The 13,122-nt window shown below is 42.1% G+C and overlaps 1 protein-coding gene across 1 annotated transcript; it reads left to right on the top strand.

Annotated features, from left to right (window-relative positions):
• The first annotated feature begins 1,284 nt into the window (after positions 1 to 1,284).
• LOC308406971 (uncharacterized protein) lies at positions 1,285 to 12,421 on the top strand. Its single transcript, XM_080898315.1, has 6 exons — positions 1,285 to 1,702; positions 1,861 to 1,974; positions 3,135 to 3,267; positions 3,758 to 4,108; positions 4,237 to 4,372; positions 5,610 to 12,421. Exons 1-6 carry the CDS (start codon positions 1,462 to 1,464, stop codon positions 6,351 to 6,353), a joined length of 1,719 nt encoding a protein of 572 aa, XP_080754441.1. The 5' UTR covers positions 1,285 to 1,461; the 3' UTR covers positions 6,354 to 12,421.
• Positions 12,422 to 13,122: the final 701 nt, after the last annotated feature.

The raw sequence follows: 13,122 nt of genomic DNA, 5'->3' as shown, positions 1-13,122 counted from the left end.
CTTCTCACAGCTTCTGTCTCTCTCCTGAATCTGCAGCAGTTCACAGTTGTGGCGTGTGAGGGGCCCAGTGGGCCGTTCTTCTTCAGCTTTGCCTTTTGTCTTTCACTCTTTTCAGTCTCTTCCTTTGCCTTTTCAGCTCCCAGTATGGCAAATGTGAAACTCAGACAGTCTTTTCAAGTCCATTCACACACAGTGATGTCGCTGGCAAACCTCCCAGCTTGTGATTGGGAGCGCATACTTCCATCCATCCATGGTATTTGTACATGCTGCTGAACCCTTTAGGGTTTAGGGCAGTGTTGCTGTGTGTTCACATTGTTGAGTCTTGAAGTTGACGCTGTTGCTCTCGAACTGCATTTTGTCTTCAGGGAGAGATCGGTTGCCCTCGAAGCTTGTTCTTCAGTGTAAGGTGTACATGGAGTGAAGCTGTGTAATATTCAGTCAAAACACGGGCTGGGTGTAGTTCCAATGATGTTAATCTATCATTTTGCTCCGGCCGCTGTGCTCGTGGAGGACGTTGATCCAGTTCCGTAGCCACCTGTACAAACACACTAAAACATTTATTTAAGGATGATACTCAGTTATTTAGTCATGTATTTAATTCATTCATTATGGCAGTCCTGGCGTTCCATAAGATGAAGCCTCGTGATGAACTGAAGCTTTCCATCACACTGGTCGACTCATGGTCAAAGCATTGGGATGATTCATTTGCTCTACTGCGCCATCAAGTGGACGATTCAAGTGAAACGGGCTCTTTGATGTGATGTGTAAACCTCTAAACTGAATAAATGAATTGTTTTCATTGTTATTTATCCCGAATATTGTCTCAGTATGTGTGATACAAAAGAGAAAGTGGAAACTATCAGGACAGAATTTTGGTATGATTGTGTAACTGTGTAATCATGCTTATGTACATCTGGATAATCACACAAACTGTGTGGCGCTTCACTTTTTAATAAACTAAAATACAGAAATCAGATTATAGGATCTATAGTTTTATTTATATTATGGTACTTATCATTTGTGACATTTATTACTGTGTGCATACTTTATTAGGAGATTAAATTAAAAAAAAATCTCTTCCTTGCTGGTTCCATCGAAGAAGAAATACTCAACTATGTAGCACGTACGTAGTCCAATTCCACAACAGTGTGATGGGGAATCAGCTGTGTTTTGCTGCCCATTTTATTTCGAATCTGGCGCGAACCGGCGAGCCAGTCCCTGAATCAGTCACGTGGTACGGACTGCCCGCGAGGCCTCGAGCGTCACTGCATACGTAATCAAAGCGAGCCTCGATACGTGCTTCCCAAAAACTCCCCTGAAACACGCTTCGACACACAGGACATCACTATCTTACAGGGCTTTGGCGCGTGATGTCACGGGGTGGGCGTGGAAAGTCTTTTGGGCTGATGCGCCATATTTCAGGGCTCAAGCGAAAGAGGAGCGAAAGCACACACATCAGCCATGGTTCGTAACTGCTGCGTGATCGGCTGTAATGTTCGATCACACGACCGGCAAGGGAAGAAGCTTGGAAATGGTTTATCTTTTCATTCTTTCCCCACCTGGAAGCAGCATGAGGGAGCTCATATAGCGGACCTTACCAAAAGAAGGCGTCTAGCCTGGATAGCAGCCGTGGGACGACTTGATCTCCAGTTCTCTTCCATCTCTAAATATCTGTTGGTGTGCTCCCGACATTTTCACTCCGGTAAGTGAAAATGTAGTATGTTTACATCACTCTTTATAGCTTAATGATTTTTATTGTTGATGCACTCGGAGGTTATACAATCCGAACAAACATCGTATTGAGTGACTTTGCAGACACGTGCTATGTAAAGATTCGCTAATTCTGTCGCACCACTGTAGGGAAGCCTGCCTATGAAATGGATCAAACAAATCCAGACTGGGTACCAACGCTACACATGAACTCCGAAAAAAGACGACGAACGCAAGGACAACAACAAAGAGCACTAGTCGGAGGTAAACACCACCCCAAACCCCAATCCCTAATTCAAAAAAAATGCTCTTAGTGTCCGGCAATCGCCACATAAAGTTTTGAGGATTCAAACGGCCTTAATGTGAAAACCGCTGAAAATTTCCCCTGTGTGCATGGAGGACAACAATGGGTTTAAAGTAATATCTTGCCCGATTGTCAATGTAGTAGTTTGCATCTACTTTACAATTATGGACACATAATATGACAACGAGATATTTGCAGTTCATTGATAAATGTATAACATTAATTGTGGTGGAGGGTGGACAATACTCCTTTCTGGCATCGTTGTATTTTCACTCAGTTGTACATAGAATTTGTATTCTGTTTCATCCTATTGTATATCTTATTCTATTTATTCTACTGTATATAGTATTTTTATTTTGTTCTATTCTGTACAGTTGTGTACAGAATTTTATTCTTATTGTATTCTAATTTTTGTTATATAACTTTTGCACTGTCCACTAACTGCTGTGACAAAACTAATTTGTGTGGGACATGAAGGTTATCTTATCTTGGCTATTATACTCCACGCACTCCAGCTGACTTAACTTGGTTTGAATGACGACGTACTCACAGTTTAGCGGCTTGAAAACAGCCAGATTTGCACCCAGCCATTAGTAAACTGGATGCGATTTCTTATTTCGAAACTGGTAGTATTTGTGGTACTGCGCAGGGAGCAGCGACCTCTGTTCAGGCTCCGGGAGATGACGTCACACAGGTTCGCCCCCTCCCCCTCCAGGCGTCGCTATTTTGGCAGCATCCGGCTGCTGTGGTGAACGCGGCTAACCATTGTTGATAATTGTTGCGCCCCAGGTTGTACAAATAGACGAGGAAAAAAGAGAAGTACTTTCTTTTACCGCATTAGGTGAACTAAACTGAGTAGCACCATTGAAGGAGCCAGGAGTAAGCAAAACAAGACTGAAAGATGGGACCTTCCAGCCGGCGTATTCCGCTTGTTCCCATCATTTTGTATCGGGCAACTTTTATATAAGCTTTCTAACATAAGTGTTTTCATTATTTACTAGACTATCGTTGTGGTTTCTGATGATGGAAAACCACATAGCTGCATGCATAGTGGGCTTTATGTCGTGTTTTCTTAGTTAGCAAGCTCAAAAGTAGAAATAATGAAATGTTTATTTTGTAGGCAGAAAGGCAGAGAAGGCATCTGCAGAGAAGATAAGAAGAAAAATGAGACTGGATGTGTTCAACAGAAGACAGACAGCAAAGCTACAACGGATAGCACAAATCAAGCTATCTGCAGAAGGCATCCCTGCAAGGTGAATATATCAAAGTCTTTCTCTGGGTGTGACTTAATACCGAGGAGTGCTCTCAAGTAAGCATATTGAGGCTGGGTGAGGTGAGACTAACGCTACATGATAGTGAAACTGTGTTACTTTAACCCTGCTTTAGGTGGTGGGAAAACTTAAAAAAAAACTACAATAAACACAGAAATGATTTTTACTTTAAAACTGTTTTAAGTAGGTTCTTCTAATTCTTGGAGCTGTTTAAACCCTTAGCACATAATGCACTCTTTATTAATCACATTTTCACCCACTGTGCATTTATACACCTGTCTGAATTGAATCATTAGTTATTATTAATCTTGCCACAGCGTGCCTTTTGTTCTGTCTTCCTCGCCTCCCCACCCTCTCGATTCTGACTGTTATAAGGGAGTTTTTCCTTCCCCACTGTCACCAGAAACATGGCCCATTTTCTACAAAAGTCAACAAAAAAGAATGAACATGATTTTGTTTTCTCTCTTATCAGGGACCCAGCAGCCAAGGATGCAGGACCAACAACCCTTGATGGTCGAAGGAGGCTTATTAAAGGTGCTGTCCCGACACTTTTTCAGTGGAATAATTATAAAGTCGAACCAACGCCGAGTAGTGTTTGGGAGAGAACGGAGCGAGAACCCCCTGAGCTAGTTCATCCTGGGGATCAAGGTCAGCACAGTGTTACAGGAGATCATGACTACTGCTCAGTCCCTGAGCCATCAGCAGAAGACCTGTCCAAAGACGTGGAGAGTCTGAGGAAGGAAATACAGGAGTTACGTGTCCAGCGAGAGTTTGGGTTACAGCGGTTTGCTGGCTCTGACACTGACATCCAATTCTATACCAGGTACATCGAAGTTCAAGTGTTTCCAGTCTTCATGAAAACAACAGATATTTACTTTTTATCTGCTGACTGTATGTTTCATGAGTGATGTTAATTATGATTGACACGATGTTTGTCTCTCTTGTGAATAGATTTCCAAGCTATGATCATTTGGTGGCATTCTGGGTTTTGATTGAGCCTTGCATCTATAAGATGATCCGGGCTTCAAGAGCCAAGTCAGCTGCCAACACGGACGAAGAAGTGTTGACACCTGCACGCACACAAACGGTATGCTATGGCTTTGTTGGTAGTTGGAACTAGAGGTGCGATGGCATTGTGTTTATGTAGCGTAATTTTTGGGCTACAAGCCGCCACTTTTTGCACAAGCTTTGAACCCTGTGGCTTTCAGAGGATTTGTTTTGTTTGTTCTGCTGTTGTACGGCACTACGTTGGCTGGCAGAAGGGCATGTGATCAGACACACAGTATCGGGGGACAAGAGTGGTATGTTGGTCACATGTCCGTCCGAAAGGCAACGTAGTCCCGTACGAAGTAGCGCGAAAAACAAACTTGATTAGCAAGAGGAGTATTACAGGAGCAAAGGAAGCTTTCATTCACAAACCCTCAGTATGGCAAAGAAAAGAAATGCATATGATGCAGCTTTCAAATTAAAGCTCTCAGCGAGGGGAAGTAGAGCTGCTGCACGTACCCTTGGCATAAACGAATCAATGGTGAGACGTTGGAGACTCCAGCGTGATGAACTGGCTCAGTCCAAAAGACGAAAACAGCTTTCAGAGGAAATAAGAGCAGATGGCCCAAATGTATTGAAGACTGGATGAACACACAGAGAGCAAATGGGTGAGGTGTTTCAACTGTGCAGATCTGACTGAAAGCCAAAATAGTCGCCAACGAAAAAACGAAAAGGACTGTCCATCAGGGCGCGGACGACTGTGTGTCAGCAACTCCCCCCCGACTATGCAGAGAAAATAACAAACTTGCGCAAATTCACACAAAGAAAGTTAAACGAATATTCCATCGGACCGGACGCGATCATAAACATGGATGCAGTGCCGTTGACATTTGACCTGCCCCTTAGTAGGACTGTTAACAAGTCCTAACACTTGTCCTACAACTCGTTTAAGGATGTTTGCAGTTTGTATATAAAGATAATAAAAACAACTTTATTTACTAGAAAAATAAAAGAATTCAACCCTGACAGTACAGTATGGTGTGCATAACCATTCCAGCAACCATTTACTTTGACAATATCACATTTTATTCTGATCTATAAAGTATTTTATTCTATTGTACACAGTGTCTTATTCTTATTATATTATTATTCTTATCCTATCCTATTGTTTTTCTGAATTTTTGCCACTTTCTGCTGTAACTCAACAAATTTCCCACGTGTGGGGCTAATAAGGGTCTATCCTGTCTTATCTTACAAAACATTTAGCCAAGAAAAGCATGATCGTACTAGTTCATAGATTAAGGAGTAACATTTTCCCTTTTGTTTCAACCTTTCAGAGGCAGCTGCTCCAGCCAGTCGACGAGTTTTTTCTTTTCCTGGTTTTCCTGTCTGTTGGTCTGAAGGAGAGGGACCTGGCTCATCGATTCAACATACACCAGTCCACAGTGAGCAGCATCATTGCAACATGGACAAGTTTTCTTGCCACTGCACTGGGGTCTCAGTGCATCTGGCTTACACGTGCAGAAGTGCAAGCTTACCTCCCTAAGGAATTCAAAGATTTCTCAGACACCCAGGTGATCCTTGACTGTACAGAGCTGAGGTGTCAGACACCATCCTCACCACTTCTCCAGAGTGAAACGTACTCTTCGTACAAATCCCACTGCACGATGAAAGCCCTGGTTGGCATAGCTCCACATGGTCCAGTCACATTCATCTCTGATCTGTACGCAGGTTCGGTTAGTGACAAGGAACTATTCAAACAATCAGGCATTGCTGAGAAGTTGACTGAAGACATGGCAGTGATGGTAGATAAGGGCTTCCTGATCACAGATGGTTGTAAATGCAAAGTGTACCGCCCCCCTTTTGTATCTAAGCAGAAGAAGAACCAGGTTAAGGAGACGCAGGCCACAGTCAGACTCAGGCTACATGTGGAGCGAGTCATTAGGAGGATCAAACAGAACAAACTTTTTGATGGCATCATCACCATGTCACCTGTTTACAATATCAACCAACTGTTTGCAGTAGCATGTATGCTGTCAAATTACCAGAACACAGCATTAGTTAAAAAACGGATTAAGTGAGACGAGATGGAGTTGTCCCAAGACAGCAGTGCAAGTAACTTATGCTAGACATGGAGCTTTAAATACTTACTATGTAAATAAGTTCTGCAAACATTCAGTGTGTAAAATGTTTTTGATATTTTTGCTAAAATAAGAGTTCATTGATTTCACACAACAGTAAAATGTTTTTTAAAAATTCATTAAATGTAGAAACTTAAAGAAGTCCAGACGCTTTTCTTTGAAAGCTCCTTTGACTACAATGACCTGGGTGACTGGTTCTCAGTCATTCACAGACATTTAGATGTTGTATGTTTGCAGTATTAACTTGATGTATATTTGCTTCTGATCACCCAAACACATGTTGATTAAACTATCTGACCAGTCAAATTGGGTGTGATAAAGCAGAGAGGAGTAACGCAATGTTTAAATTTGACGTTGGCCAACGTTATTTTTTGTCGGTTAATTTCTGTTTTCTTACCCTCGTAGTTGTGCATCTGTGATGCAGCACACAACGTAAATCCTTTATCTAATTTTCTGGCAGTTGTTCAATTTTGGGAGCTCTTGTAGGCAGCGGGTGTAGAACATCGCCACTGTTTAACCACTGCGGAAACAGTGGGGCAGGGATGACTATAACGCAGAAGTGATTGTGCAAGTGGCTGCTGTTACAACCAAATTTCCCCTTGTGGGACAATTAAAGGATTATTCTAAGTAGGACTACACATTGGTGGGACCATTTTAGATGGTTCATGTTTTATAATTACAGTGATGCACATTGCTATAAGAATATGTTTATTTCTCTAACACTATTTTAACCAAGTAGTTAGAGGATACTACATCCCATTCTTCATATGTTTAAACATGTCAGAGGTTTATTTTTAGACAGAGTTGGTTATGTCAGCAAATAAAAACAAAAAGTAGTCCCCATCCCCACGTTTGAAGTATAGATTATTAAATTTACAGGGTGTAAGTTAAGGCAACACAAAACTTTTGCCACATGTGGAACCGAAAATAAAAGTGAAGATGCACAAATTATTTTCAAGAATAGACTGCGTGACCATGGTACGTGTTTTACTGCAGGTTTGAGACGGACAGACTCCCCGCCTCACCCTCCCTTCCCCAGAGACATTGCTTCAGACATTGACCCCCAACACATCTTCCACCTCTCCCCCCTTCACCCTCACCCTCCCCAATCCAGTCTCAACGACCACCACCACCCTCCCCACTCCAGACCAACGACCACCACTGCCCTCTCCAATCCAGACTCAACACCCTCCATCACACCTCTCACCCCCCTTTCCTCCTCCTCCCTCAAACTCAGAATACACACTGAGGATGTGAGCTGACTATTTCAGAAACGGAAGCCCAGGAAAGTCCCCGGACCAGATGGTGTCTCACCCTCCTGCCTCAAAACCTGTGCTGAACAGCTGGTTCCCATCTTTACTCGCATCTTCAACAGACGCTCAAACATCATTCCTGTTCCCAAGAAACCCGCCATCACAGGACTGAATGACTACAGACCTGTCGCCTTGACGTCTGTGGTCATGAAATCCTGCGAACGACTGGTGTTAGCCCATCTGAAGGACATTACAGGCCACCAGCTGGACCCTCTGCAGTTTGCCTACCGGGCAAACAGGTCGGTGGATGATGCAGTGAACATGGGGCTGCATTACATTCTGCAACACCTCGACCGCCCGGGAACTTATGCCAGGGTCCTGTTTGTGGACTTTAGTTCGGCTTTTAACACCATTGTGCTTGAACTTCTCTCCTCCAAACTCTCCCAGCTCAGCGTTTCACCAGCTACCTGTCAGTGGATCACCAGCTTCCTGACAGATAGAAAGCAGCAAGTGAGGCTGGGGGAGATCACCTCTGAAACCCGGTCCCTCAGTATTGGTGCCCCTCAAGGATGTGTCCTCTCACCACTACTGTTGTCCCTCTACACTAACGACTGCACCTCGGCTGTTAAACTCCTAAAGTTTGCAGACGACACCACCGTCATTGGCCTCATTCAGGATAGTGATGAGTCTGCATACTGGCAGGAAGTTGAGCGGCTGGTACTCTGGTGCATCCAGTACAATCTGGAGCTGAACACTCTATGCATTGTGCTGTACTCTTTACTACTGTAGACCCATTTAAACAGTGTAAACCCTCTCAAAGGCATTTGCAATTATCTTTACTGTCCTCACATTAGTGATTGGGGAAACCAAAACAACCACATTTAACTCTAGAAGAACAACCTCATTCTTTAGGTGCTTCCAGCATGTTTGAGACCTATCAAAATCCCTCACTGAATTGTGATGAACCCAAAATCCTACTTTAGGGTGTCAAACAACATGTCAAAGCTGAGTACACATGTCAAAAGAACTCACAACTGTTGTTACTATGTTTACTCGGACAGTGAGGGCCTAATGCACTTACACATCAGGAACTGACATGCTAGAAAATCAGTCTACAAAATATACACAAATAATTATTAGTTAGGTTGCTGTAAAACGTGCATGCTAAAACTACTCCAGTCACTTCTGCTCAGGCTCAGGACTCTAACAGAGTTTGTGATGTTCACAGAGTCATGTAAATGCAGTTATAAGATGATTAGAAATGTCACACCAACGACCCCCTTAACACAAAACCACACGGAACTACTTCCGGCACAACTGCCTGATTGTTTAATAAGGTGTCATCTGCATTCATGATCCCTCTTAGGTGCCACAGAGTCTGCTCTGCAGTCGCTGAGTTGGAGCTTGGCATGCTCTTTTTGGAGGAGGGCGCTCTTTTCACCCCTCACCCTCTCGTTCCAGTGCAGCTTTATGGTTATTGCTGTGGTTCTGGAACCTTCTCATAATGACTAGTAGGGCCCCAAACCGCACGACCTTTGACCTTAACTACTGCCTGGGCTTTCAGCTCTGCTATGACTGTTTCCTACTTCTCGCTGGGTCTCTGAAGACTTCTGATCAGCACCCAGTCTCAATCTCTGATTCCACCCTTGGGATGATTCCTTCCAGCATTTCTCTGGCCACTGCACCTGTATCTCCCTACTAGAAGGTAAAACTTCTAACCATTTGGAAAATATATCAACCAACATCAATCCACATTTTCCTTTCAGTTTTGTGAACTTCACTTATAAGTTTTCAAACACTCATCCGAACATGGGTGTACCACCTGTAGAAGTTTAATACCTGTCCATAACATGTTAATCCCACAAGTCACAGTAAAAAGCCATGGAGAAAATCGTCATGAAAAACTCATGGAAAACACAAAACATTGTTTCATGTTAAACCTGGAATTCCTCCTCTTGACGCATCGACACTCCCATGAGTCAACTCATCAGAACTAGGCTCCTTTCTTAAAGAAAAGGGTTAGTTAGATCATTGCCAATGCAACATCAGGGCGTCTCCTCCGGAGTAGCACACGGCAGGCCCAATTCATGCATTCAACAGACCCGTCTGTGTTTTGATTAAAATTTTGTTTCCTAATGAAGTCAGCAGTGGGTGGGTGAAAGCCGTTCATCAGAGCATAGCTTAACTGCTGCTGATGTGGGCTGGCCTTCTCTGCACGCTCTTCAAGGCCGCTATGTTTTCTGACAACTTCTAACATTTGACATTTTCCAACAATACAGAGTGTTACTATAACCAACAAGCAGCCAGTAAAAACAGTGTTCTTCACACAAAATCAGTAAAACAGAAAAGTAGCAGCTAAAGGGTTAAGTCTGCCCACACTCATGTAAACATACAGTCTCTCCTCCTCTGGTCTCTGTCATCCTTCTGCTTCTGCAAAAACAAGCAAACAAAAACACATACATCCACCCTTTTTTTTTTCACTGTTTGGGGTGGATTAGGCATTAAAAGTGACCAATCCTAGAATAGTTACCGTCTTCTGAATTTCAAGTCAGTCACATTTAGTCCACATCATCAGTCCAGCCACAGTCCTTTGCATTTGCATTTATACCAATCACATGTATTCATCTAGTCACATGCATTCATAACGATCATTGCTGATAGTGGAAAACCGCGCACAAATTTAAATGTCCACTGACAGCAATATTTCATCATTCCAAAAACAAAAACAATTCTTCTTGCCATTGAAATGAATTGAATCGCTACAATCCTTTTAAACACAGGATTTCCCATCTAATATGGTCAGCATCTTATGTAGGTGAATTTTCTCAGAAGCCAATTGTAATCTTGAGAAGCTCACCTTATATTTGCTCTCAATTAAAGTATGTTATAGCACTTTTGCTCCCAATCTTGCAGGCCTGCTTTTAACATCAACACACAAAATATCACACCCAGAGGGATGATACCTGGCAGGTTTTTCCCTAAGTGCACTGTTACAAAAACAAAAAGATTTTAGGCCCGGACATGTCTAAGTGTAAAAAAAAAAAAAAAAAAAGTCTTTCTCTTAGGTTTGGGTTGTTTTTCTTTTTCTAACTGGCAGAATCAGCCTGGTACTAAAACAAAAACCCCAAAATCTACCGGAAAAATAACAGGAAAAGTTTTGCCTTCAGGTGAAATAACAGGCTGTAGGGGTTAGAACCTGCCATGCAGTGCTGCAGTCACTGCTTCTGGCTTTAATTAACAACTGATGCTTACATGGTCTGAAATCAGACTTAAGTGTCACTACCTTTGTTCATTTTCCCACATCATATTTACTGGTTGCCCACAAGTGCTCCCGAATATTTCCAATTCTGGAAAGTCTGGGGTCAACTGACCTAGTTTCACCTGCTAAATACACAGAGAAAATGTTTTTCATTAGCAGCTGCAGAGTTCACACAACACAAATGTTCACCATGAAAAACTTCCTAAACACTTCATATCAATGTTTTATCACAGGAATGTGGATTTCTTCCCCAGGTCTGTGCTTTTTTTTTTAAACTTATTTTTCATTTTCACAGACCCAATCATTTCATTGAATTTTTCTTTCCTTTTTTTTCTTCCCCAAACATAAAACATGTAACATGTCATCATGTATTTCACAAAAAAAGTTTGTTCTCGTGTAATCAGAGTGTGTATCTGGGTGCAAGCTTCACCCATACATCAGAAACAGGAAACTCTACCCTCTGTTACATCTTATTCACTTGTTTTATAATACTGTCATCCTTCCCTGATCTAGTAACAATCAACTAATTTGCAAATCAGCTATTAACCCACTAAGTTGACAGGACAACAGAAATGCATGTTCAAAATATTATCACAAAAGAGAATTTCCTTCATACAGTAAATTACTTGTGCTGCACCAATAATGCAGAAAGCATCTCACAATTTACTATATTAATAACTAAATTTATTGTCTGATCACTGGTTGGTCAAACCAGAATCTCTTTTTTTCCCTTCACAAAAGTTAAACTCTTGTCCTGCAACCCTAGAGGGTTATTTGTCAGCAGTGGATACACTCAGCATTTGATAACAAGTGTCTGTGAAATTTGCACAATTTTAACACTGATGACAGATAACAAGCTGATCTTCATTGCATGTGTGTGTTAGTAGGCAGGTTTAATGGCTGTGTGCAGTGGAGCTGCAGATTCAGCAGGGCGTGTCCTTAAAGCTGCCTTTCCTTCACATTTCTCTGTTTATGTGTGTTTGTGTGCGTTTTATTTTTACCTTTGTTGCAATCCTACGGACTCTTTATCAACCTCCACAAGACAGCCGGCCACAGTTTTCCAACCCAATTTTCACGTGTTCTCACATTAACAACAACAGACTTCATTTTTCCTCCATGCTCTCCATTTCTCACAGCTTCTGTCTCTCTCCTGAATCTGCAGCAGTTCACAGTTGTGGCGTGTGAGGGGCCCAGTGGGCCGTTCTTCTTCAGCTTTGCCTTTTGTCTTTCACTCTTTTCAGTCTCTTCCTTTGCCTTTTCAGCTCCCAGTATGGCAAATGTGAAACTCAGACAGTCTTCTCAAGTCCATTCACACACAGTGATGTCGCTGGCAAACCTCCCAGCTTGTGATTGGGAGCGCATACTTCCATCCATCCATGGTATTTGTACATGCTGCTGAACCCTTTAGGGTTTAGGGCAGTGTTGCTGTGTGTTCACATTGTTGAGTCTTGAAGTTGACACTGTTGCTCTCGAACTGCATTTTGTCTTCAGGGAGAGATCGGTTGCCCTCGAAGCTTGTTCTTCAGTGTAAGGTGTACATGGAGTGAAGCTGTGTAATATTCAGTCAAAACACGGGCTGGGTGTAGTTCCAATGATGTTAATCTATCATTTTGCTCCGGCCGCTGTGCTTGTGGAGGATGTTGATCCAGTTCTGTAGCCACCTGTACAAACACACTAAAACTTTTTTTTAAGGATGATACTCAGTTATTTAGTCATGTATTTAATTCATTCATTATGGCAGTCCTGGCGTTCCATAAGATGAAGCCTCGTGATGAACTGAAGCTTTCCATCACACTGGTCGACTCATGGTCAAAGCATTGGGATGATTCATTTGCTCTACTGCGCCATCAAGTGGACGATTCAAGTGAAACGGGCTCTTTGATGTGATGTGTAAACCTCTAAACTGAATAAATGAATTGTTTTCATTGTTATTTATCCCGAATATTGTCTCAGTATGTGTGATACAAAAGAGAAAGTGGAAACTATCAGGACAGAATTTTGGTATGATTGTGTAACTGTGTAATCATGCTTATGTACATCTGGATAATCACACAAACTGTGTGGCGCTTCACTTTTTAATAAACTAAAATACAGAAATCAGATTATAGGATCTATAGTTTTATTTATATTATGGTACTTATCATTTGTGACATTTATTACTGTGTGCATACTTTATTAGGAGATTAAATTAAAAAAA

Source organism: Rhamphochromis sp. 'chilingali' (assembly GCF_963969265.1).
Source record: "Rhamphochromis sp. 'chilingali' genome assembly, chromosome: 1".
Taxonomy (NCBI): domain Eukaryota; kingdom Metazoa; phylum Chordata; class Actinopteri; order Cichliformes; family Cichlidae; genus Rhamphochromis; species Rhamphochromis sp. 'chilingali'.
The sequence above is the reverse complement of the archived record's forward strand: the minus strand, read 5'-3'. Positions and strand labels throughout refer to the sequence as shown.

What these genes read in the sequence shown, in the direction of transcription:
- LOC308406971 (XM_080898315.1), top strand. Translation starts at nt 1,462, where the DNA reads ATGGTTCGTAACTGCTGCGTGATCGGCTGTAATGTTCGATCACACGAC. An exon ending in ACAAAGAGCACTAGTCGGAG is followed by an intron (nt 1,975 to 3,134) that starts GTAAACACCACC and finishes TTTATTTTGTAG; the next exon opens with GCAGAAAGGCAGAGAAGGCA. An exon ending in GCAGAAGGCATCCCTGCAAG is followed by an intron (nt 3,268 to 3,757) that starts GTGAATATATCA and finishes CTCTCTTATCAG; the next exon opens with GGACCCAGCAGCCAAGGATG.